The sequence below is a fragment of the Amphibalanus amphitrite genome, unplaced genomic scaffold (genome assembly GCF_019059575.1).
Source record: "Amphibalanus amphitrite isolate SeventyFive unplaced genomic scaffold, NRLGWU_Aamphi_draft 000030F_arrow, whole genome shotgun sequence".
Classification (NCBI taxonomy): Eukaryota; Metazoa; Arthropoda; class Thecostraca; order Balanomorpha; family Balanidae; genus Amphibalanus; species Amphibalanus amphitrite.
This window is the reverse complement of record NW_024881526.1, coordinates 666,205-693,252: the sequence shown is the minus strand read 5'-3', so window position 1 is coordinate 693,252 and position 27,048 is coordinate 666,205. Positions and strand designations below refer to the sequence as shown.

General features: G+C 54.3%; 1 protein-coding gene across 1 annotated transcript; it reads left to right on the top strand.

The window, feature by feature from the left end:
- Positions 1-438: 438 nt before the first annotated feature.
- LOC122367010 lies at positions 439-27,007 on the top strand. The gene is made up of 16 exons (XM_043339752.1): positions 439-698; positions 9,105-9,216; positions 9,696-9,831; positions 10,981-11,180; positions 11,564-11,772; positions 12,203-12,422; positions 12,697-19,818; positions 20,097-20,330; positions 20,557-20,768; positions 20,982-21,096; positions 21,556-22,100; positions 22,475-22,586; positions 23,035-23,198; positions 23,551-23,788; positions 23,977-24,060; positions 24,273-27,007. Exons 2-16 carry the CDS (start codon positions 9,130-9,132, stop codon positions 26,664-26,666), a joined length of 12,072 nt encoding a protein of 4,023 aa, XP_043195687.1. The 5' UTR covers positions 439-698; positions 9,105-9,129; the 3' UTR covers positions 26,667-27,007.
- Positions 27,008-27,048: the final 41 nt, after the last annotated feature.

Here is a 27,048-nt window from a genome sequence, read left to right as displayed (position 1 = left end):
CAGAGTCTCGCGTTCTGCGAGACTTTAGATGCGTTCGTGTAATATACTTTTAAGATAATTAAACTTTTACAAAAATATTTGATATGCTTTTTTCGTGCCATCATTGGAACGAAACAATTTTAGGACGACAGGAATCTTTTTATTTGAAATATTGAATGATTTTGCAAAAAGATAATGATGACAACTAATGTCGAACGTGTACATTTATCGATATCCAACTTACGTACTTTTGCGTACTTTTATATTTACGTAGCTCACTTGATTGTGAGTGAATTATTGGGCTGAATTTGGGAAAAAAATAAGTACAGGCATGAGATTATCCACTCCAAACTCGCATTTAATACGTGGAGGAAAGGTTTTGCAGGTTCCCCTTGAAGAACGATTTTATCGATATAAACCTAGCTGTTTCCTTGCATGTTATGCATAATCGATATGTCATTTGATGTTATTCGTCGGTCCAATTCCCGCGCGAGCTGCGTTCTCTCATTTGGTGTGAACGTGTGAATTAATTCCTGCTGCGGTTCTAACCAGAGCATGTTGAAATGATTAGGATACTTATTTGACATGCAACGTTTGTTTACCATTCTTGTTCTGAGCCATGAGACAGACCCTGTCATCGGCAGCCTTCACCTTCACCTTAGGGTCTTGCAAGTGAACTTTAAATCACTTCCACTCCAGCCGGCACCAAGATTTTGCAGGTAAATTTAAAATTGACACATGCAAGTATGAATTTGCTTATATAGAAAATTTTAGGTTTTTAGGTTTTTAGGTTTATCCTTACCTTACCTTACCTTACCTTAGTTGGTCATCGGGTTATAAGGCCACTCGGCCTATGGGTCCCGCTCGTATCGAGTGAAAGGCATAATCGGAGAGGCTATGGTCCTTAGTACAGGGTAGGGATGTCGAACATCACGCTCGACCAGTGCCGGTCCAGCCGCGCCTTGAAAGACGACAGCGACTCAGCAGCGACAACGTCTGTTGGCAGGGCGTTCCAATCGTTGATGATTCTGACGCTGAACGCGTTCCTGCGAGAAAGATGCTTGGCGTTTGGCTTCCTCAGCTTCCACTGGTGGCCTCGCGTGTTTTGCGCTTCGTGTCTCGTCAGCAGTGACTCAAGCGGCACATCCAGAAGTCCGTGGAAGAGCTGGTACACGGTCACCATATCTCCACGACGACGGCGGTAGTGCAGCGATGGGAGGCCGAGGCGGCGAAGCCTGTCAGGGTACGGCAGGTCTCTGAGGTCCGTGATCAGGCGGGTCGCGCGTCGCTGCACCCTCTCCAGTCTCTTCTGGTCTTCTTTGGAGAATGGACCCCAGATGGCGTTCCCAAACTCGAGGAAGGGTCGGACTAAGACCTTGAAAAGAAGAGGTAAAGTGAACTCATCCAGGTTCGCAAACGACCGACGGATCACTGCGAGTATCTGTGAAGCCTTGGCGGCGGCAGCGGCTGTCTGCTTGTGGAATCTTAGCTGCCTGTCGATGATAATACCTAGGTCTCGTTCCTCCTCGCAGGTGGCGACAGCAGTTCCATTCAAGTGGTACGTGCGGTCTGGGTTGTGGAAGCCTAGGTGCATGGTCTTGCACTTCGCACCATTGAAGGGGAGCAGCCATGTCTCCGACCAGCGGACCAGAGCGTCGATGTCGTCCTGCAGGCCATCGTGGTTGGCAGTCATCTTGCAGTACAGCTTGGTATCGTCTGCGAACATCTTCACTGTGTTGGTGACCTGTGCTGGCATGTCGTTCACATACACTGTGAAAAGTGCAGGACCGAGGACGGTGCCTTGCGGAATGCCGCTTGTTACTGGAGCCCAGGCTGACTTGCATCCCCGAACAACCACCCTTTGAAGGCGCTCAAACAGGAAGGCCTGGATCCAGTTCAGGAGTCGACCCGACACACCATAAGACCTCAACTTGCCTAGGAGTCGCTTGTGTGGTACCGAATCGAATGCCTTGGCAAAGTCTAAGTACGCCACATCAACAGGAACTCCCTCTTCCATGGCAGCAGTCCAGTCCTCAATCACCCCCAGGAGCTGTGAGGTGCAAGACCTTTTGGGGAGAAACCCATGCTGAGCCTGATGTAGCTGGCCAGTTGAGGTTAGGTGTGCAAGTAGGCTGTCCCTTACCAGTGACTCAAGCACTTTGCACGGCACTGCAGTGAGACTCACGGGTCTGTAGCTTGTTGGCTCCTGACGATCTCCTTTTTTGAAGATGGGCGTTATCTCCCCTGTCTTCCACTCTGCGGGTAGACATCCAGAGTCCAGAGATTTCCTGAAGAGGAGACTGAGGGGGTAAGATAAGACGCTCGCAGAGTTACGAAGTACACTGGGTCGGATACTGTCAGGCCCTGGGGAGCTTCGTGGGTTAAGTGCAGCCAGTTTTGCTTCAACCTTCTGGGGAGACACATCGACATCTTCCAGTGACGGACCGTTGAAGCTGCCGTCTAGAGTCGGTGTAGTGCCAGGTCCTTCAACCGTGAAGACACTGCCAAAGAAACTGTTCAAGATGTTTGCAATCTTCTGGCTATCTGAGACAACAGAGCCGTCTTTGTCCTTCATGGTTGCAAGATGGCTTCTGGTCCGGAGTCTGGTGTTGGTGTACCTCCAGAATCCTTTTGGGTTGTGCTTTAGGTCTGCAGCAAGTTTCCTCTCATAATCCTTGCGAAGACTCCTGGTCAGCCTCCTCAGCTCATTGCTGCAGCGCTTGAAGCGGGCGTGGTCAAGCAGGCTCTGGGTACGACAGTAGGTGCTCCAAAGCAACTTCTTCTTTTTCCTCAGCTGGAAAGCCTGGCGATTCATGTAGAAGTTCACATTTGCATGTTTCTTCCTCTTGGATGAGCATGATTGGATGGCATTCACAAGCTGTGTTTTGAAGAATGCATAGGCGCCGTCCAGATCCATGGCAGCCATCGGAGACCAATCAACATCTTGAAGAACGCTAGATAGCCGGTTGAAGTTAATGCGGTCAGAGCAAATCCTGGTGTAAGCACCTGCTAATGGGGAGCAGGTGACCGTAAACTGCAGCATCACATGGTCGCTACTTCCAAGTCCCGGAAGATATTCCAGCCCCTTCACCATGCCTTCTTCTTTGGAGAAGATCAGGTCCAGGATGCTGGGAGCTTCACCATGTCGATAACGAGTTGGGTGGAGGACATGTTGAAAGAGGAAGCAGTCCTGGATGGTGTCAATAAATGAATGGCAACTGTGACCTGCAGGAGCCGGAGAGCTTTGTGTCGACCAGTCAATCTGGGGGAGATTGAAGTCACCCACGAACACTATGTGTGAGAAGGTCTCGGAACATGCTTGACGGATGAGTTGGTTCATCTGGTTGATACTGTCTTCAGCGGAGCCGGATGGGCTGCGGTACAAACATCCAATGAGTAGGCAGTCACCTCCCCTTAGTGACAGTGACACCCATACATTTTCGGTGGTTGAAGCATCAAAAAAGACTTCGCTCACTTTAAGGTGCTCTGCGGCATATACACAGATGCCTCGGATGCCACTGCTCCCTAGGTTCGAGGTCAGAGGAGTAAAGTTATGATGCACCGAGTACCCTGGGATCTGAAGTAGAGCTGGGTCAATGGGTAATCTCTGGGCCTTGGGTATGACTTCAGTCAGAAGAATCAAGTCCGGTTCCTTGTTGCATATCAACATACACAAGTCATCTCTTTTGTTGATGAACTGATCACAGTTGGTGTACAGAACAGTCAGGTCTTCCTTTGCTGACTTAACATCTTTGGGATGCACTCTTAGTCATTCAGCTGCTCTGTACGCAGGCTGGTTTGACTGAGAACGGCTCCCACGAGTGTCTTCAACTGGCTGGTGCAGGTTACCCTCCTCCTCCCGGGTCCCCGTGTTCCCGAGGCTCCTCCTTCCATGTTGCCCTTCAGCCCGCTGGCTACCTGCCTCTTCTTGACGTGGGGCACGGGTGATCTTGCCATTTCTGATCACCAAGTTTGTTTCACCAGCCCCTCTTCGAGCTGCCAATTCTTCACGGAGCTTCCTGTTGGTCTCTCTTTCCTTCTGGGTTAGGTCTGGCGTTAAATAAATGTTAGAGTACTCCCCAGAGTTTCTCAGCCAGGATGCTCCTCTCAGGATATCAGCTCGGCATGCTGGATTGTCAAGGGTCAGGATAACCAGTCTAGGTTTACCCTGCAACCTTCTTCCGGCTCTGAAGGATTTAGAAGCTGATACGCTTATTTTCATCACATCCTTGATCATCTTCAGGATTGCCAGCCTATCCTTCTCTGCCCGCTCGTTCAATGGACCTTCCTCGGGCTCTGGTAGGTTGTGCACGACAATGTTGGCTTTGCGTCTCTCCCTGTCCCAGTGGTCGTCCAAAGCCTTTGTCAGATCCAGGGCTGAGTGTTGTGTGCTTTCATTACCTTTTGGGAGTGAGCTCAGCTGGGTTTTCACCGCTTCAACAACCTCCTTGCAGGTGCCCTTGACAGCATCTGCATAGGAAGGTCCTGCTGAGTTTGCATGCGCCTCGACTGCTCTCACCTGATCTGCCACACGCTTACCATATGCATCTAGTGCTTTTTCCATGTTGATGGCCTGGTTCCTTAGCATCTCTTCTTGGCTTTGGACAGACTTTGTGATGTGCTCGATGTGGTTCTGGACTTTTGCTTCGAGCTGAGCGAACCTACCCTCGAGCGACGCAGCAAAGACAGGGCGGGGTTTTCTAGTCTTTAAACTCTCTTTGCAATCCGTGCACAGCCATGCGAGACACTCAAACCTGTCAAGTGCTTTCAACGCTGGTTTTGAGATGCCTTGACAGGCAGCGTGAAACCATAAGTGACATCTATCACATTTGGCACCGTCTTCGCCCTCTTTTTATGTCTCTTGTTTATGTAGTGGGTTAGGTTTAGACACAGTCTATTCAGTACCCACATCATACTGGTTTGGGACAAGATGACAGGTCAGGGTGCCGCAGCCCGATGTCGGTCCAGCAGATTTTTGAAGTGGTTTGTAGATGTTGCAGCCACAACTTCCTCTGGTAAACTGTTCCAGGCAGTAACCACTCTGTTTGCAAAGAATTTGGCCCGTGCTTGACTGCTGCATCTTCTTTTTGCGAGCTTTAGGTGGTGCCCCCCAAGGCGTGCCCCCTTGTCCTGTCATCGAAGTTCCTCTCGAAAAACTGGTTTGGATCGACAGCGAGTTTACCTGTTAGGATCTTGTAAGCTTCTATCAAATCACCTCTGCTGAGTCTCTCTTCAATGGTAGGTAGTTCCAGCCTTTCCAGTCGTTGATGGTATGGAAGATGTTTGATTTCACGAACCAGTTTCGAAGCACGCCGTTGAACTTTCTCTAAGGCTTTAAGATCTTGAATTAAATGGGGTCCGACAGCACTCAGGCAGTAGTCAAGATGAGGGCGCACATAGGATGTGTACAATGGCTTAAAGTTGTTCATGTTGAGGCTAGCAAAAGCAATTTTCAGTAATCTTAATGCTGAAGAAGCTTTATTGGCTGCTTGATAACAGTGTTCAGTTGCTTTGAGGGAGCTTGTAGTTATCACGCCAAGATCACGCTCCATGGTAGTTGCTTTGAGTTCTCTATTCGAACCATTCTCTGTCATGTAATACCGGTTATGTTGGTTTGAAAACCCACAATGCATTATCTTGCACTTGGCAACATTGAACCTCAGTAGCCATTTCCGTGACCATGCACACAGAGCTTGTAGGTCGGCCTGTAGTGCAGCTACATCATCATCATGTCGGATTGGTCGATACACTTTGGCGTCGTCAGCGAACATTTTTATGCTACTTTTGATCTCTGTTGGCAGCTCATTGACATAAACTAAAAACAATGTTGGACCCAAAACAGAACCCTGTGGCACACCACTTTTTATATCCACTGAATTCGAAGTACTATTTCCTATAGTCACATGTTGTCGGCGGTTGTGCAGAAAGTCACAAATCCAGTCTAACAGCCTTCCTCGTATTCCATAGCCATACAATTTCTTCTTTAGCCTTCTATGCGGTACGGTATCAAACGCTTTCTGAAAATCCAAGTATGCTATGTCCAAAGCATGTCCGTCATCCAATGTTTTGGTCCATTCTTCCATTGCTTCAATCAAGTTGGTTTGGCATGATCTTCTCTTTGTAAAACCATGCTGGTGTTTTGAGATCAGGTCATGGTCATCCAGGTGTTCAACAATGCGTTTTCTAACTATTCTCTCCAAAACTTTACATGGTTGACTTGTTAAACTGATGGGTCTATAATTTCCTGGGGCTTTTTTTGACCCTTTCTTGAATAGTGGTGTTACCCTTGCTTCCTTCCAATCAACTGGTAGCTTGCCCAAGTCCAAGGTTTTCTGGAAGAGGCATTTCAGTGGTCCAGCCATTTGATCTGCACACATTTTCATTACACTGTTGGGTATGCCATCTGGTCCTGCCGACTTGTTAATATCTAGGGCTTCTAATTCCCTGTGCACTTCTTGTAGTGTTAGTTCGATATGCTCCAGGATATTTTCGTCCTGTACACGAGCTGGGAATTCTGGAACTTCAGAATCGTCTTCTTCAACAAATACACTTTGGAAGAACTTGTTTAACACTTCCGCTGCTTCCATGTCACTCTGTGTCAATGTACCGCTTTCAGTTGTAAGTGGTCCAACCTTTGGCTTCAATTTCTGTTGTGACCTTATGTACCTTGATATACTACTTGGGTCTTGTTTTGCATGTTCAGCAATCTTGGTTTCGTGCTGACACCTTGCTAGTCTGATAAGACTAGTTGTCTTGTTTCTCTGCACCGTGTATCTCTTGTAGTCTTCTGTAGTTTTAGTCCTTCTGTACTCTTTCCACAATCTGTACTTTAACTTTACAGCCGCTTCAAGCCGTTGAGTCCACCATGGACTACGAGGTATGGTGTTCTTTTGATGTGACAAGGGTACATGTTGTTCAATGCTGATATTGACAATATCCTTTATCTTGCTCCAAGTTTGTTCTACTCCCATGTTTTCAAGAGTTGACCAGTCTATTTGACTAAGGTCATCAGACATTTGAGCATAATTACCTTTCTTAAAGTTTCTACGGGTTGGTTTGTCTTGGTTCATTCTGTTTGGTCTCTTGCTAATGTAGACGTATTCCCATGTGATAACACAGTGATCACTTTTACCCAGTGGGTCAGATCCCACAATGCTATCAATGGCATTTTCTTCATTTGCAAATACTAGATCTAGCAAGGACGGTTCATTTCCTTCTTTGAAACGGGTGGGAAAGTTGACACATTGTAACCAGAACAAGTCATTGACAGCATCAAAAAATCTTTCTTGACTTGATCCCTCAGAACCATCAACTGAGCCAGTATCCCAATCAATCTGCGGGTAGTTAAAATCACCCATTACCAATATATGCTTGGTTCGTGTTGAAGGAGTTTGCTTCAATAAATGGTTTAATCCTTCATTGTACTCAACAGAACTGGCTGGCGGCCTGTAGCAGACACCCACTAACAGTTTTTCTTTGGATGACAATTTGACATAACACCAAACAGACTCTATATTGGGACTGCTCAGCTCTGGGCAATCTAACACCTCCAGGTCACTTTTGACAAAGAGCATGACACCTCCTCCTTTTTGATCTTCTTCTCTATCATATCTGTAGGCAGGGTGATAGCCTTGTAGAACAATTTCATCTTTTGTCCACACTTCCGTAATCCCTATTACATCTGGTTTGCCTTCATCAATACGCAGTCTCAACTCACTCAACTTGTTTTTAAGACTATTGGCATTTGTGTACATGCATTTTAAAAACCTTCTATCTTGGCTCTGCTTCGCGCTAGCGAGGGACGACCTTACCTCGAAAGATTTTGTGGGTTGTTTTTCCTTTTTGCTCCAGTTCCATCCTCAACTTTTTTTGAGATTCACGATCTTCAGGCGAGAGGTCCCTGGTCAGGTAAACATTCAGGAAGCCCACTTCTCTCAACTTTGTTCTCTTCCTGATCAACTCATTAACAATTTCTCTGTCTTTCACTTTCACCAGCATCAGTCGCTTCCGTGCATTCAATCCTTCATTTTCATTGTTCTCAGGCTTTTTCCCTAGTCTGTAGATGTTGACTATTTCTACATCCTGTTTGCCTGTCAGTGAAGTCACTAATCTTTGAAATATTTCTGTGTCATGATGTTTTCTTTGCTCTGGATTGTCTGACTGGCTTTCTTCTATGTTGTGCAGCAGTATGTTCCTTTCTCGAGCATCATGTTCTGCCTTGTTTTCAACTATCTTCTGCAGATTTTTGGCACTCGTTTTCAGTTCTGCTGTGTATTCTGGCAGTTTCTGCACCACATTAACCTGTTCCTTGATCGATTTTTCAACCCGCTCCTGTTGTTCTTTCACGCGCATCATTACGTTGTTTTCTAGTGCTTGGAGTTTTTGTTCTATCTCCTTTTTGAACTTGGCGTCGCTCAGTGCCTGCGTAATTTTGTTCTCAATGTTCTCCATGCCCTCACGGAACTCTTTTCTCAGTTCAGCGATGGGTATAATGTTTGGTCTACACTCCATACACACCCATAGGAAGTCGAACTCGGACAGAGCCCTAAATTCCTTGTCAGATAGCTTCTGACACTTAGGATGGTACCACTGCCTACAAGCATCACACATAATACTATCATCCTTAGCCAAGATTTTCAGCCCACATTGCTTGGGTCCCCCCCTATAAAATCAATTTTTATAGCTTGTCATGGCCTTGGCTGCCATTTTTATACGGTATCAGTAGGCACACGCATGCATTATGGTCACATTGCATTAGCAAATAGCATTCACCATTGTTATGGTCATAATACCTTACCTTACCTACCTTACCTACACTTATCGGGATTTAGAAAGGCACAACGCCTGAAGGTCCCGATCTCGTCGAGTAGGTTCTGGATACACTAGGTTAAATCTTGGGTTGGCACTGAGTAATGGATGGTCTGCCAGTGCTGGTCGAGTCGAGATTTGAACTGGGTTATAATATACCCATTTTCCTTTCAATTAGCTCTAGGTGAGCCAAAAACAGGTACCTACCGGCTACCTACTAGGAAAGATTACCAGAATCATCTTTATCCTGTTTTTTGTTGTTGTAGCAGGTTACTGTAAGCTCATCATTTCATATTCAGATTGCTGTCTTTTTTCAGAGCACGATAATTTCAAGTCTTCACTATGAGTCGCATTGCTGCTCTGAATGATGAGGAGCCCACCCAGCTCAGCACTGGAGAGATCCAACCTGTCATCACAAGAGAGGCTCAGGTATACCTACTCACTTGTTTTGGTAAATGTTAAGATGAAGTCCAAGTAGATAAAAAAAAACACAATCTAATCTGACTTAGCCTTACCTACTAACCTACTAAGCAACCTACCTGTAACATCCATGCAAGCTACCAGCCTATAACCGACCAACCTACAACCTATCAACCTACATCCTATCAACCTATCAACCTACATCCTATCAACCTACATCCTATCAACCTACATCCTACCAACCTACAACCTACCACTTGGGCTTCATCTTCACAAATCACATTCACAAGTTTTTGCTGTGTACTTTTTTAGCTGCTGAATGCATTTTATCACTGTTGTACAATGTTAGATATCCTTGTGACTGTAGTTTTACAGATTAAATGAATGAAATTTCTGGCAGGAGACTCTAGGAGAGCAGGTTGAGCTATATCTTGTGTGGAAATTAGTTCTGACTCCCCACTCTGTATGTGTGTGATGTTTGTTTCCAGGAGGATGCTGCCTACCAGCAGTACACTGAGGCCCTTAGACTGCAGGCAGCAGGCGATGATGACGGCGCTGACGTGCTGTTCCGTGCAGTGCTCGCCTCTCCAGCTCTGGCAGACACGGCCGAGCCAGACACATCTGGTGAGTTCAATATCTGAACAGAATGATCCTCCAATCCTGCATCAGCACCTACATTGTTCACTGAGGGAGGAGAATAAATGCAGGTAATCACTTATGGGGTTCTAGCCAGAATCAGTACTATCCAGAAGAATAGGTGATAGTTATAGATAGTTTCAGCTCACCAATGGTCCATTGAGTCAGCTAACCCATAAACAAAGAAAGCTTGAGGTTCAGCACCGTCCAATCTGGTGACCGCCCTGGGAAGTTTGCTGGATGGAGGGCGGTCGTCGCATGTCTTGTGTCATTCCACCTGCTGAAGTCGTGCCAGTTGAGGGGCAGAGCGGCGGGATTTTGCGCCGCGGACCCGGGAAACGGATCCATCGCCCGGTCACTTTAGCAGAGCCGGCGACCAGACGCAGCAGAGGAGCGACGGGACCCCTGCCACCGCTGCAATAGTCGCCGACAGCCCATTGGCATGCTGGGTCAGGTCGTAAAGATGTTTCCAGTGTGGGGCGAGGACATGCTCGCAATGCCTGCAGATGGGGTACGTACGTTGGATCTGGTGACGCGGGGAGGGCGAATTCATCGAGCTACCAAACCGAATGGCGCGTGATGATGTTGAAGTAACCGTATTACGAATCAGCAGTGGGACAGTGACTCATAATCGTCGGTCCCTCTTATCGTGTACGCTAAGTCAACTACAGTGCGATCAAACGGAAGGTGACACTGGACACAAACGACACTGGGACGGTGGTTTATGCTTGTTTCTGAGCTGCGTTTTGAAAACGGTGGCTGACGCAGCAGGCTCTTCGGTGGTGAAATTTAGCACTCAAAATGGGGACACGTAGTGGTCGTTCCACCCTCGGAAAGCACCAGAGGAATGCGGTTACCCAGTGGTGGGGGTGTTTCTCTGTCATTCATATAACGTTAGGCCGCGATATACACAGCACACAATATGGACCTCGGCGGGCATGATGCTTGCTATGAAAATATCTGTTTTATTTGATTCGTTTCTTATGTACCTACCGCCGCTAGCGCCGTAGCACGGGACGGACATTGTGTTCACGCTGTAGGCTGCCGTGTGGATAAGAGGTTCAACAGTAGCTGCGGTACCATGAATATGACCTGTTACTGTACCTGCTCCTCACACCAACGTCTCACCCTTTCCAGGCATGGCCCGGCTGCTGCGATACACCTGCCACAAGAACCTGGGCAGTGGGGCGCTGCGGCGCGGCCAGCACGAGGCGGCGCTGGCCGGCCTGCTGACGGCTGCAGCCATTGACGACTCGGATGTCACGCTGTGGTACAAAGTGGGCGTGGCGGCATACCGGTGCGGCCGCTACCACCAGGCGCGCTCCGCCTTCAAACAGGTGAGTATGGGAGATGGGAACGGTGGGATGGGGCTGACACTGCAGGGGGCACAGAAGCACAGGTGAAGGATGGCGAGACTTGGAGGCTGGGGTGGATTGGAAGCTGTAAGCGGCTTGTAACGGTAGCAGTAACCTAACCCTGAGTCCTGGTTCTGAATATGATTCGGGATATTGTGTGACAGATTGACATTTAATCCGGTTGACATGATCCCTAAGCTGTTTACTTAATTAGGTCCGTTTCTTAGCTTGCCTTCATGTCGGCGAGTGTTTTCTTACGCTACCATCGGTCTAATTATTACGTTATCGTCGATCTTATGGCAGACGGCCTGGTGCCTGGCTCTCCACCCAGACCCACCGCTGACCATCTCCCCTACCCTCACCAGGGCCTGGCCTGCAGTCCCGGTCACTGGCCGTGCATGGACAGCCTCGTCTCGGTTCTCTACCTGCTCAACGACTTCGAGGAGTGTGTTCTGCGCCTGAGCGCCGCGTTCCGACGCGACCCGCAGTACACGCGCGGCCGGGCGCTTGTCGACCTGATGCTGAAGGAGCAGCCGTCCCTGCGAGACACCATGAGACCGTTCCTGCCGGATGGGTGGGTGGTGAGGAGGAGCGCAGGATGGTGCTCGGGAAAGATGTTTGAGCAGTGAAGAGATATGAGGCTGGCTTCGGGCATTGGAGAGGGATGAGGATGCGGTACGGTCTACGGGTGCCGGGGTCGGCAGAACGTATGAGCTCTCGTGAAGAGTGAGGACTGAAGAGACTAGAAGGTCGTTGCGCTGCATTGAGTGACGGTTGTGAAAAAGCATTGAATGAGGGTAAGCACGAATGACAGTGGAAAATATATTGTCGGTTCAGCTGAGTGCTGACTGATCACCCGCCTTCATTTATTCGACGCAGTCTTGCTTTTTGGTAGCCGACCTCATTCCTATTTAGGTGACTGTTCGGCAGCATGAGTGCCTGCTCCCGCAATGACTGACCTGTGCATTATGCAGAAATGACCTATTATCCCGTCCCTCCCACAGTGACTCGACCCTCTCGGGCCGCGAGTACGACCCGGCGGCCGGCGAGCGACTGACCAAGGAGGCGGTGACGCTCCGCACCCAGCGGCGGGAGCAGCAGCGCCGACCGCGGCCGCTGGCGCCGCTCAGTTTGAGCCGACCGCCGGCCGCCGCCTCCTGGGAGGAGGTCGGACGGAGTCTGCTGCACCTCTACAAACACGTCACCGACGGTGGCGCCGCCCTGGTGAGCGCGCAGGGAACTACGTTTAACGGTGGGCTGGCTGATTTGTTAGGGCATAGGTAACATAAATCATGTTATCTGTGGTTAGGGAAATAGTCTTTTCAGCGAATATATCATTATGTATTGAAAGTCATCATTGTCATTTTACTACAAAATTGATATTTTGCTGTTGAATGCTGACAGCATGTTTCCTTCTTGAATTTTTCTTGTAATTTACACAGTCGCTAACCCTCTAAAGTCCTTGTATAACCCCTGACTCTCTCCCGTTTGTCGACAGAGCCTGCTGTCACCTGTCGAGCTGGAGCCCACTCTGGCTCGGCTACAGCGGGGTGAGGCCGCCTCCCCGCCGCCTCCACCCCCTCCCGATGGGGATCAGCTGGAGCCGCGGTCCGGCCGCGCCGCCGGCAGGCACGTCACCTTCCAGGACGAGGAGAGCGTCCGACGCCGGCTGGACCTGGACGGGATGGGTGGGGAAGAGTCTGGAAATGATAGAGGGAAGGCAGAGGGGAGTGGTGAGGAGAGTGTGACGTCTCGGAGTGAGGATGTTGGGAAGGACACGATGGTGACGGCGATGGAGGTTATTGAGGCGGACCCAGGGGCGAGTGGAGGAGAGTCTGGGAATGACAAAGGGACAGACAATGGCCAGAAGATAGAGATGAGTAGTGATGAGCGCACGGCCGAACGGAGTGAGAGTGTGGGGAAGGACGGGACAGGCGGCAGCGAGTCTGGGAACGACAGAGGTGCGGAGAATGATCGAACGGCGGAGCCGAGCAGTGATGAGCCTACTGGTGATGATGAGAGAAAAGCCAGGACAGTTGAGGTGCTGGAAGCGTTGGAGACTGATCAGGGGGCGGGTGGTGATGCAGCCGAGAGTGGAAATGTCGTGACGGCTGTGACAAAGGGCGATGACAGTGTTGTGACGCCGGCCAGTGTTGTGACATCGGCTGAGGACTTCTGTGCCAGTGATTCCAAGGTTGTCGACACCGAGCGGGTCGAATCGGGAAATGACATTTCTGCCGTTAGCGCTGCCAAGAGACGGGAGGGTAAGCCTGAGCCAATGGACACTGATAACCCTGCTGAGTGTGGCGCTGCGGTAGAGACGCCCGCCGTTGAGGGCGACCAGGTGGCGAGCGCAGAGCCTGAGGAGATTAGACCGACGCCAGCGGAAGGACCTAGGACAGTCGCAACGTCGCCTGAACCGGTGCGTTCAGACGAGTCGGCAACCGCCTGTGATACTGGAAACGTAGGTGATGATGCCGATATGAAAGAAACGACAGAGACTTGTCCCGATAACGCTGGTGTATTGAAGAGTGACAAAGAGCTGGTTGATCCCAGTGAAGAAAGTAAACGAGACGCAAAAGAGACTGTGGAAGGCGGTGACAGGCCAAAGTTGGAGGAATGTTCAGAGATAAAGCCCGAATCGACAGACTCTGAAATGACATCGGAACAAGCGGGAGGTGATGCCTCTGTTGAGCCGCCTGTGCAGGTACTTGAACAAGAGACAGTGTGTGCTGAAGACGTGACTGAGCCTGACGTCAAAAATGATAGGACCACCCCTACCACTCACGTACCCACTCAGCCAGCAGAGGTGAAATCTGAAACTATCGGCGGTCCATCCGCGTCTGAAAAAGACGGCTCGCCAGACGCCGCTCATGAGACGAGTGAGGTGGCTGCAGTGACTGGCTATCAGGCTGGTTCACCGAAGACGAGTGAGCCACCAGTGACTAGGCAGGATGCTGCTGCTGGCTCAGGAGCTGCCGCGGAAACTGAGAACCCATCCCCAGGAGCAGTACCGCGTGCGAAGTCGGAGGACGGCGGTTCGGAAACGCCGTCCGCCGATCGGTCGACTGTCGTGTTCAGCACTTCCAGGCCGATACTCTGCGATTATGACGCATCCAGTGATGATTCTACTGCTGAAACTGCTGAGGTGGTCCGGCCGCCGCCCTCGCCGCCACCGCCCCCGCCACCTCCACCAAAGGAAAGTGATGTCAGTCAGAAGCCAGTGCCCGCGTCTCGCGAATCCACCTCCGGTGATGCTGAGGTGACGGGAAGCGTCCACTCCCCTCCATCAGGTGTGAGTTTTGACGAGTCGTGGCACTCCGCGTTCACAGCCACCTCGGCCCTGCGCCGGTCTACCTGCAGCGACCCAGAGGAGGGTGAGATTCGCTCGGACAGCGGGTCCGCGGATGAAGACGCCGAGTCGCCAGGGCTGCGACCATCCCGAGATGGTAGCAGGAGTGGAGAACAGTCCCGGTTGGATGTTTCCGTACGGGATATTCCTCTGCCGTCTTCTCCGCCTCCACTGCCGCCTGGGTCGCCTCCCGCGCCTCCCCCGCCGCCGCTTCCCCCTCCGCCAAAGACGGCAACTCGTCGTGTGTCCTCTTATGAAGAGGGCGAGCTGACTGACTCAGATGCAGACTCGGACAGAGGTGATATATCGCGGAAAGTATCGGAGGAGACGTTGGAACATCGAGACAGTTTGACGGCTGATCCCCAGAGTGCTGTCAAAGTGGAACTGTCTGACGTGCGGAGAAGCACTGATGCTTCAGGACTTGGTAGAAGTGTGGTTGGAGATGGCCTTGCGACGTCAACACATTCAAAACCATCATTAGCTGTCCCTGAATCAGACGAAGGCAAGCCTGATCCATCGGCTACCGTAGTGAAGTCCTCGGCAGATAGGCCGCGCCGTTCCGGGCTTCTGGCCAAGCTGAAGGGTTTCAGGATTGGGCGCGAATCGAAAGACGGTCGACGCGTACTTAGTCCCGGACCGGACCAGGCTGGCAGCCCGAGCGGTCAGCGAGTGACCACTCCAGAGTCTCCACTGCTCAGCAGTCCAGCGTGTGAGTTAAGCCGCAGTCCGGCAGCTCAGTCCGTTGGCAGCCCAGTATCTCAATCCATCGCCAGTCCGGCGCTTCAGTCCGTCGCCAGCCCAGCCACTCATAAAGAAGTGGAGAGCTCTGCGTGTTCTGCTGACGCCAGCTCCGCTTCTGAGAGGACCGCTAAAGGCGACTCAGGTGGCGCTGGTGGGGATGGTACAGTGGGCAGTGAAATTGGCACTGAGGCAAACCCCCCGGGCGTGAAAGATGAACCTCCTGTAATCAACCCCCAGGCGGGTAAGATAGAGGAAGTGCAGACTGACGTTGGGGTCTCCGCTATACAGCCTGTCAGACGTGTTCTACCCCGCCGGAGGGCACGATCTCTGAAGGAGGCCATATCCGTCCCCAAAACTGGAAAAGAAGTGAAAGCTAGTGATATTACTGCGGCGAAGAATGCGAAGTGTGTCGTTCGTATCGCAGCTGATGAAAGAAGGGCTGCTGAAAAGGCGCTGCACTCGAATACCAAGCTCTCTATCAAGGAGTTGTTTTCAAAACCGAATCGAGAAGAACGAAAACGTGACCTTGGCCTTGCGCTGTCTGTGAACCGAGATCAAGATCAGAAGCCTGCCCCTAGCCCACTCTTATCTGAAACTGTTGCCCAGAAAGCACAAACCCTTGAAGTCGACAGTCCGGAAGCACAAGTCGCCGAAAACGCTCTGAAAACGGAAGTTCCCGAAGCGGATACTCCGAAAATGCAAGTCTCCGAAGCTCATAGTCCTAAGGCGCAAGTCTCTGTAGCTCTTAGTCCTAAGGCGCCAGTCTCCGAAGCTCATAGTCCTAAGATTCAAGTCTCCGAAACTCAAAGTCCCAAGGTGCAAGTTTCTGTAGCTTATAGTCCTAAGGCGCAAGTCTCCGAAGCTGATAGTCCTAAGGCTCAAGTCTCCGAAGCTGCTAGTCCTAAGGCGCAAGTCACCGAAGCTGATGCTCCAAAATCTCAAGCATCTGGAGCCGATGCTCCCAAGACGCAAGCATCGGAGGCTGATGCTCCCAAAGAACAACTTCCCGAAACGGATAGTCCTGCAGTGCATCTCCCTGAAACCGATAATCCAAAAGTGGAAATATTCGAAACTGATCATCCAAATCCTGAGGAGCAAATGGAAAGTGTCGCTGATGACACTCGGCCTGAAAATGACTCCGAACAGCCAAATGACCATTCAGATGCCGAAGTAATTGTAGATAGCTCAAACACGAATGACAAACCCGCTCCGATGGATACGGACCGTCCAGTAGAGGTCAGAGGCGATGGCGCTGAAGCAGAGAAACAATTGCCCACCTCCCCACAGGATGAAGGTGATGATTCTGTGCAGATGTCCCCCGAAACGGGACCGAGTCAAGACAACGTGACTCAGTCTTTAGAGTCATCTGTGTACGAGGAGGAGAATCCGCTTCCTCCTGGCGCTGGTGAGGACGTACTCCCGGAGGAGAAAATGGTGGTAGGATCGCCTGGTATGGACCCGGAGCATACGAAGAAACAGAAAGAAGAAGCGAATACAGCGATAGACCAAGATGTAGACATGAGCGTGGATTGTGCAGACCAGGAAATGAACGTAGATGAAATGGATGATCTGGCGTCTGAAGTAAAAGTTCAAGATCAGCAGGATCAGGAACCGGAGCGCAAGGATAGCGTCACCGTGGACAAAGCTGATGACAAAGTGGAAGAAAATAAGATGGATGGTGACGACGATGGCGCTCCTCAAAGTGAACACCGTGCAGCACCTTATGACGCCGACCTGAAACACCATGCTGATCAGAGCAAGAATGAAGGTCGGGACTCGGTGGAAGAATGCAATCCTAGTGATGAGAGCGCAGCGGAAGAACGCAAGCCCATTGAAGAAGCGGCAGACAAACCGCAAACTGACGTGAAAACAAGCATTTCTAGCGACAAGGAAGGTGGCGAACATCGCGGTACAAGCGGGGAGTCAGGCGATGATTGTGATGCTGACAAGAGTGGTGACCAGGAAAAACAAGGACTTTCTACCGAGAGCGAGCAGCGTGCTGAGAGCGAGAAGAGGGCCGATTCAGCCGAGGAGAGACGCGGTACTTCCACCGAGGAGGGGGAGAGGGACGCACGGGGCAGTGAGGAATCCTCTGGTGAGGAGAGAGGCGCGGAGTCGGGCCGCGGGGACCAGCCAGATCCGACTGACGACAGCTGCGCCGGCGCGGAGACGGCCGGCTCTGCGCAGGCCTCTGACACAGGCGCCGAGTCTGAGCCAGCCGCTCCCGCCCCCGGCCGACGACGGGGCGGCAAGCGCAAACGCAACATTCTCGACTCACTGAAGATGTGGCCGCGTAATGACCCGGCAGAGAAGCGGCGGAGTAAGCGCTCGCGCACGGCTGGAGGTTTGCGCTACGAGGAACCAGCCGGCGGAGATGAGGTGGCCAACCATCGCGAGACGTTCTCGGCGCTGATTCCTGCCGCTCTGCGCTACGACCGCTCCTCGATGAAGATTGGCGAGGCCTCCCCGCGCCGAAAGGCCGCCGATCTGGCCGGGGATGGTGGTGATCAGCCGGTACCACTCTCTGAGGATGAGCGTGACGCCGTGCTGGCCTGGGTGGCGGCGCACGCAGAGAACGGCGGCGCCGTGCGCCTGCTCTGGGCGTACCTGGACATGCTGGAGACCCTCAGGGACCGCCGGTGGCCGAGCGGCCTCGCTGAGCTGTTCACTGAGCTGTACGAACTGGCGCAGCCCCACGCCACTCGGCCAGAACCGTTCGAGCTTGAGGTGACGGCCGACTCGGCGCCGGCTCTGCGCCGACAGGTGCTGCTGGCACTGCTGTACGCAGAACTGCGCGTCGATTGTAGTCTGGCCGACGGCGGCGGCGCTCAGGACCTCCAGCTGGCAGAGGAGGAGCTTTCCTGGCTGGGGTTCCTCGTTCACCGTGAGGATGTGTTGGAGAAGGAACAGCCGGCCACGCTGCTCCGATTCGGCTGGTGCTCCAGCAAGCTGTGTCGACTTCAGGGTGACGCACCGCTGGCCATGGTACAACTGCGTGAGCTGGAACAGTGGTACGAGCGAGCCCCGGCCGAGCGACGACCCACCGTCCGTCTGGCCAACGCTGCCACTGAGCGGCTGATCTCTCAGCAGTCGGTGCAGCGGCAACTGGCCTCGCTGCAGCGCGTGCACGACCTGGGTAGTCTGCAGCGGCTGTACGACCAGCGGCGACTTGAGGACGTAGTGGAGGTGCTGGCCGACACGTTCGGCGGCTCCGGCTCGGCGGTGAAGCTGCCGCAGCCGACAGCTGGCGGCGAGCCGCTGCCGCACCGCAGCCGCCAGCTGCTGATGATGGTGGATGCGCTGCAGCGACTGGAGCGGCCGCGCGGCGAGCTGGCCGCCTACGCCGAGTCGTGTCTGCACGAGGCGCTCCAGTCGTACCTGGCGCTGGACGAGCCGGCCGAGCGGACGTGCTGGGCAGACGCGCTGCTCGGGGTGCTGGCCGCTCTGCAGGCCTGTCTGGAGCGCGGTGACGACTGGATGGAGACGCTGGAGCCGCCGCGCCGCTGCCGCCTCACGGAGAACCTCCTCCACCTGACCGTGCACCAGCTGAACTGCGCTGACGCGATCATCCTGCCTCTGGAGACGGTGACACCGTGGCTGCTGCTGCACCACGCTATCGCCACTGCCGAGCGTAGTGCGTCTGGCTCTGGCCCTACCGGCGGTGGCCGGCCGCGCACCATGCCCGCAGCTCTGCGGTTCCTCGTCGAGGCACACGAGGCTCTGGGCGCCCGCTCGTGGTGCTGCACGGACGGCGGTGCGCTGCTGCTGCGTAGTGTCGACCACTTACTGCCAGCTCTGGACGCCGCTGACGACCTGCCGTACGACGAGCAGCTCCGCCGCGAGCTCGAGCAGTGTTTCTTCTGCCTGTACGGCCACCCTGAGAGGCGGCGCGCGGCGCGAGACCTCCAGGATCACGGTGTTCCGCCGGTGACGCTCACCTGGCCCCGCGCGCAGCTGCTCTACTACTACTTCTGTCCGTGTGAGCTGCCCAGATTCGACTCCTACCGCGACCTGAGCATCTCGGCTGACGACGAGGCGCTGTTCCAGCGTGTCATGGCGCTGGTTCCTGAGGAGAGCTCTCCGGACCGACCGTGGCGCGCGCTGGAGGAGTTTGTCACGGCTCCAGAGGAGCAGCGACCGCCACCGCCGGCCATGCTGCCCGCCACCAGCGTCACCAAAAACCTCTACTACCTTGTGGCCGACTTCCGCTTCAAAAACCGCCAGTGGGAGACGATCGCGCCTCAGCTGGAGTCGCTCGAGTTTTACGCGCGCGACCTGTGCATCAACCCGGAGCGTCGCGACTCATGGGCGGCCATGGCGCTAACACGCGCCTCGGAGGTGGGCCGCGAGCTGAACCTGTGCCGCCGGCCCAGCGAGGACGCACCAGAGCTGTGGAGCCGTGTGGAGGCGGCCGTGCGCTGTTATCAACGCGCGCTGGAACTCGACCCGGGCACTCACGACCTGTGGCTCGAGTTTGGGACGTTCTCCTACATGCTCAACTCGCATGCCAACCGGCTGCTCAGACAGGTCAGTTGGCCGACGGCGATCCCTGATTTTTTGTATTACTTAAATTGTCTGGTGCTCGTTTTGAACGCTGTTTTTGTTAAGATAAATCGTACCTCTTTGGTTTTTTTGTGGTTAGGAAATTCTGTCTCATTCGATAAGTCGCTAACTAACCTGAGAGTTGTGTGTTGTTTCTAATTTTCTTTGTGAAGGACGTGTTGTCCGGTATGGGTGAACATGTAACCACATCATATAGTTAACGACCTTCTCTGACCATTTACCCCGCCTTCACCGTGTCCCAGGAGTCTAGCGGTGACCTGGACCTGGCCACGTTCGGCCGGCTGGAGGCGATCGCCGCGCGGATGGCCGGCCAGGCGGCCGAGTGTTTCCAGCGCGCGGAGGAGGTGGCTGTCGAACAGGCGGCCATGGAAGACGGAGAGTTCTACGACGACCGCTGGCTCCACCACTACATGCTCGGCAAGATCGCCAGCAAAGATGACCAGCCCGTGCAGCGGGTGCTGGCGCACTATCAGAAGGTGAGAGAACGGACGAGCGTAGCCTGGTAGATGGTGTATCAGACTGCTCCCTTGGCTGAGAACTTTGTTGGATTCTTGATATTCCGAACTATTCTTACGACGGATCACTAGTGTGCCAAATGACGCACCGTTCCCTTGCCACCCCCGGTCCAGTCAATCCAATTCTGGTCATCAGTACGGTACTGCTAACCACGCAGTGCTCACGCCCTGTGTTTGTCGTCGCCAGGCTCAGGAGCTGCTGCGTGATGCCGAGTGTCCGCGGAAGATCAACTACCAGTCGCCGCCGCACCAGGCGCTCGAGGCGCTCGAGGTGTACTACCGCACGCATGCCACCGTGCTCAAATACCTGCTGCAGCACGAGCAGCAGCCCCTGGAGGCGGAGGTGCGGCGCGCCATCGTCTGGCACCTGGACGCCATGGAGCAGAGCGCGCTGCCGATGTGAGTTGAATGCGGCACTAAGAACCTCCGCTGTTGAATTTCCATCAGTATTACTGAAGGTATGACAATCGCGCTTCACCTGGCTGCTTGGAGTTTAACCTAACTGCTCCGTGTATTTATCCTCGTATTTGGACATGCTCTTCGATGGCTCTGTTCGATGTATAAGCTTGTTTTGTTTTTTGGTTGATTTCTGACGAGTTTTTCTTCCTGCAGAAAGCCGCAGAATGAGCGTGAGGGAGAGCTGAAGCGGAAGCGCGACCCGTCCTGCTCCGATGATCCGGTGGAGGTGAAGCGACTCAAACTGGACGAGGCAGCGGCCACCTGCGCGGTAAGAGCCCTCTCCACGTGCGGTGACAGACGGGTTCAGAAAGATCAGGTGTGTGACCTAACCTATCCCCGAGTTTTTAACTTTGAAAATTGTTTCTGTTTACCTAGTCGACCTATTGCAGTTTTTTTGCGATCTACCTTGTTCTTTGTACCTTGTAGAATACGAGCTACTTGAGGTGTTCTACACCTGTTTTGCTCGCTCTTTGCTTGAATTTCTTAATCTTCTAAGTAGTTTGACCGTGATTTTGTATCATCATATAATGGTCCTCCTTGGATGCCCACCCGATTGCGATGTTTTGTGTAGGTTTTATTATATTTATTTCGATTACTGATAAGCTCGTTTTCCTGCACTAAGTTCTTTAGATGAGTCGCGACCGTTTCCTTTACGAAATATCGAGTAAAGCTGCCTGACGTGAGGGACGGTAATTCCCGTTCACAAACGTCCACCTCCCCTTTGCAGGTAACTCTCTCGCACAAGATCCTCACGTCGGCGGTATCTGAGGCGCGGGCGCGACTGTCGGGACTCCAGCCACCCAGTGAGCAGGAGGGCCCGGGAGCCGCGGCCGCGACCCCAGCACCGGCATCGACCGAGGAGGGTGCGCCGCCGATGGCTCAGGCTGAGGGAACCGAACAGCGTCCGCCGCCGGCGGGTGAGGGTACCGCTCCGGCGTCTGCCTCGGCGGACAACCAGTCAGCATCGACTCCGACAACGGCAGGGACGGCGTCGGGGGCTACACCGTCGGCGGCACCGGCAGCCGCGGCATCGTCGACGGCGGCGGGAGCCGTCTCTGACGATGACGTGGTCCTGCTCAGTGATGACAGTCGCCCAGCAGCTCCCGCAGCGCCGACGGCCCCGGCGGCGAAGGAGGAGGAGCCCGATCCCGGCCACAGGCGGCTGGTCGCCCGCTGTGTGGAGGCGCTGCACCATGTCATCAAACGGTTCCCCGAGCACTACAAATCCGTCTACAGACTGGCGCACTACTACTACACCAGCAAAACCAACCGGTCAGTCTGTTTGGACAGCTTTATTTGCGTGTAGGGCTGACGCTGAGCTGAATAAGTCATCTTTACTGCGACCAACGCTTGCTTGAATTCAAGTTGACTTGAAAGCAACAACTTTTGATTGTTTAGTACTTCTTTACGAATTCGGGCAAGGTCAATTTTAGTCAAAACAGTATGAATCGGGCTGGAAATAGTCAACAAAGGTGTAAAATTGAACGAGGAACTCCCATGTTTTAGATAGACGCCTTGGCCGCTTATGTGGTCTCAGTTGCTTTGCGCAATTATCTAATGTAACATGTCGTAGGATGCCATACTCGTCCTGCAGTCGTCAGACGTCAGTCACCAGTCACCTGACCCGCCTCCCTCTGATCCGGCAGACACCTGGACTGGGCACGTGACCTGCTGCTCGGCTGTGCCGACTGGCAGACCAAGAGCCACATGCCCACGTTTGGCCTGTTCGCCGAGAGAAAACCAAACAACTTCTTCCACGTGAGTCACAGGGACGGATTGGGTGGCAGCGCTCTGTAATGGCTATGATGTGGGGCTGGCAGGGGTGTTTGGTATTTGGTTCTGATTGCCCTCGAAATATGGACGATTCAGTTCTGTTTCTTGTAGGTCCAGCTGGCCATGGCACCCGAGATTGCACCTAAGACTTTCATTCTTCTTTGTTGTAAAAGACCCTGAGTCGTTTTAACCACACGTTGAGCTGCCTTTCTGCAGACTTTCTGTTAAACGCTGGATATCGACTGTCATCGTGCCCGGAACTTATGCTGCTTCGCTGTTTGACAGAGCAGGCTGTCTGACCAGCACCTCTCCCTCCCAGTGAGCTCAGCCGCCCGATCTGGATATCTATGATCATTGATCATACTGCAGTAATCATGCACTCAACACCTCGCCCTCCCGCTGACCTCACCCGTCCCACCTCTCCCCTTCACAGGGTATCTGGCGTATCCCGATCGAGGACATTGACCGGCCGGGAAGTTTCGCCGCGCACATGTACCGCTCCGTGTCGCTGCTGGCCGACGTGTTGCGCGCCGCGGACGATTTCCGCACGCTGCTGCAGCTCTCCGACTGGCTCCGGCCCATGCCGGACGATGACAAGTAGGTGTCTGGGAGGATGTGGTAGACTGGGACGTGGGCCTGTTTGGTGTAATGTGGTGTCTACCAAGGTTAACTTTGGTTGAATGTTGGTTGATTGCATACAAGGTAATTAGTTCAATGTTTCTTTCTTTCTTTCTTTGGTTTTGGGGCATTTCGGAATTGGTTCAATGTTCAGTTAGACTGTTGATACTTGTGACTAGTTGCACTTACGATCAAAATAGAAAGCCGCGTAGGAGGTCGCCACTGAGCAGTGAAGACTGAAGTGTGAACATATTTCTCACCCTCTCAAGCTCTGGGTGTTAACACTTCATACTGTGGCACTCGTTCACTGGTCCTCGCTGCTGCCTCGCAGGAAGTACCTGCGGGACGCGGAGCGCGAGCAGCTGGCCGGCCACGCGTTCAACATGGGCCTGCAGTGCGCGCGCGCCACCTTCCGGCGACTGTTCAAAGCTCAGTCTCCCGTGTCGGGCACCAGGCGGCTCTACTTCCTCCTGGGCCTCTATGAGACCCACGCAGGGATGCGGCCGCGGCGGAGACCTAAGATCGCGCGGCTGCTCGAGGAGACGTACAAATTGTTCAGGGGAGGCAAGGTGAGGTTGGACCGGATGGCTGCAGTTAACTTGAGTAGAAGGTAAAGCGTGCATGACTCATTGAGAATCTGTCAGTGCGGTACATAATAAGTAACGTCCCGATAAACTTTCAAATGATCTAAAATTGAAGTAAGCTCTTCTCCCATCATGTCCCCAGAATGTTTTTCATGCTGTTTCTTTGTGTCCAGGTTGAGTCGGAGCCGCCGCTGTTGCAGCAGGCCATTTCTTACTGCCGCTCCCAAGTGAACGCCATTCAGCAGGCCAAGATGCAGGTATGTCCAAAACTACTGAGTACTGATAGGTGTACTTCACGACCACTGCGCAGGGTGCCATTGCCAGCTGCCTGTCCTGCCTACTGTTTATCATGTCTTTCGGGCTTGCTCAGAGTAATTGATTTTTCGACAAGTCTTCTAATGGACCACGCGATTTTTGACAAACATCTGCCCTTCCCTCTGTGACATTATGTCGGTCTGTCTGCCAGCAGAGCGCGCCCGGTGGGCCAGCGCCGGTAGCCCGCGGCTCCGGCGGCGTGACCCGCGGCACGGGCCGCCGCGGCCGGCCGCCCCTCTCCGGCAGCCGTGGCCGCGGCCGTCCGCCGGGCTCTGCCACCTCCGTCACCGGCGCCCGGCTGCCGTCCATGCAGGACCAGCTGCGACAGCTGCAGGCGGCGGTGGAGGCCGAGCGGCTGCGGCAGCTGCAGCAGGTGTGGGCCGATCAGCTGGGCAGCCGAGCCACCTCGGTCCAGGCGGACGTGGAGGCCAACTATCGGCGGCTGCTGCAGCTGCAGCGGGCCGGACAGCCGGCGAGCGAACAGAGCAAGCCCGCGCAGGCGCCGGCCAAACCGGCCCAGACACCAGCCATACCAGCTCAGGTCACAGTGGAACCCGTACAGACACCACCCAAGTCGACGGCAGAAGCGTCTACCAAGGCACCATCACTGACGGTACCCCAGCCGGCGGTATCGACAGCTACCAAACCAGCGACTTCGGCATCCAAGCCACCAGCGCCGACGGCTAAGCAGACGGTCTCCGCTCCAGCTCCTATGCCAGCCCGGTCGGCGCCGGAGACTACAGTGGCCAGTCGGACGTTAGCTCAGGCAGCCTCCGGTGGTGCTGACCTGTCCGTGCTGGCGGCGCTTTCTCACGCCGGTCTCACTATTACCACTGTGAGCCAGGAGAGTCCGCCGCCTTCCGTCACCCCCGCGCAGTCCCGACCCACACCGCCGCCGCCGCAGCAGGCCGCGAAACCACGCTTCTCGGACGCGTTTAGACCGGAGGTTAGTCAGACGGCAACGGTTCCAGCGCCGGCGCGATCACAGCCTCAGACAACAGCGGCGGCGCCGACCCGACCGCCTTCCCAGACAACAGGTGCTGCGTCAATCCTCCCGCAGCCGCCTCAGCCACAGACGACAACCAAGCCTCAGTCTCAGCCGACATCAAAGCCCCAGTCTCAGCCGACATCAAAGCCCCAGCCTCAGGCGACGGCCAAGCCCCAACCGCAGACGATATCCAAGTCTCAGTCGACATCCAAGCCGCTACCACAGGCGTCTGCCAAGCCTCGGTTCTCTGACGCCTTCCGGGGAACGGAGAGCGGTCAGCAGCCGCCAGCCGCGCTCCCGGCCCTGCCCAAGTCTCTCACGGTGAAGGAGGTATCGGTGCCAACCTCGTCGGCATCTGTCGCGGCGTCGGCAGTGGCGTCGGCGGCCACCGGCCGGACCTCCGACTCAGTCAGAGTTTCGGTATCACCGGTGCCGCCGAAGGATGGACGGGCCGCGGCTGAGACTCTGCGAGCTGTGAAGGCGACTCCGGGGATGACCATCACTCCGACCAGTGGAGGAAGCAGGGTGACCCCGCCGACCAGCGAGACGAGACCGTCGACCAAAGCTGGGTCGGCATCTGTGGCGACTGTGACGCCGACCAAACCGTCGGCCAGCGCGGCGGCGGTCTCGAAGACGCCGGAGAAGGCGGCGGCTCCGTCGGAACGTCTTCCGTCGGAGGTATCTGTCAGTGTGTCGGCCGGCGGCGGTTCCGTCAGCATCACCCCTCTGTCGACCTCCCGGCCGGCTGTCACCACGGCCGCGGAGACTCCGAGCGTGTCTCTGACTCCAGCGGTGCCGCGGCCCCAGCCGAGACCGGTCGCCAGGGATCGACCCCGTCCGCGGCCGACCGCTACTGCCACCGCGCTGCTGCGCCAGTACCGGAGCCGGCCGGCGCCGCCGCCGCCGCTACCGCGTCTTCCCAGCGGGATGACGGTGACGCCTAGCCGTGCTCCGGCGCCGGCGCTGCCGTCTCACATCTCCATCACACCGGTGTCGGCGGCGCCGCGGCCGGCCCCCATCCCGGCCGAGCTGGCCCGCGCGGCCGCCGGGGGACTCTCCATCACCCCTGTGGTGCCGCCGGTCCGGCTGGTGTCCAGACCGCGACTGGCGGCTCCCTCCGGCCCGCCGCGGCCGCCCCCGCCGCCTCGCCAGTCCTCCCAGCGGCCGGCGCGACAGCCGGCCGTCCGTCAGCCGGTGGTGGCGCTGCAGAAACTACCGCCGAGCGTTCTGCCGTCGCGGCCGGCCGGCGCCCCCACCCAGCGGGCCGGCTCGGCCCGGCCCGCACACTCATCAGCCGGCCCTCAGCGGCCGGCGACCGGCGCCGCTCGCCCCGCGCACTCGGCATCAACCAGCTGGTCGCAGCGGGCTCCGCCAGCCACGGCTGCGGCTCCGGCTCGTAACCGACCTTCCTTCTCAGCGAGCCTGCCGCGCCAGAGGCCGGCGGTGGATATGGGACAGCTACCGGCCTCCATCTCAGTCACCCCCGTAGTGGTACCGGCCCAGCCGCCCAAGCCGAAACCGTCAGGAGGTAGTGATGATGACGTGATCTGTATCGACTGATCTCCGTGAGATGTCCTTCCCGAGACGAAGTCAGGGTGACTGCCAATCGTGCTGTGAACTGTTTTCCTAGTCTTTTTGTTGGCCTTGTTTGTGTACTGTTGTATTTAAAAATGTGAGGTCGTGGAAAAGTAAATTTTGGAATCTTTTGGAGGCTCTGCCAATAGCAGACAATGCCTACCTGTTCAGCTGGAGAGAATTGACCCAGTTGCTTCTTATCAAATTTCAATCGTCTTTATTGTTCTCCAATGGCCAGTCAAGCCACAGGACACATGACTGCAGGCTGCGCCTTGTGAAATGTTTTGTATCTTGTAATATGCTTTGTAATAAAATACTCAATTATTGTTGGTATTTTGATATGATATTGTTGCGGACCAGTAGTCAT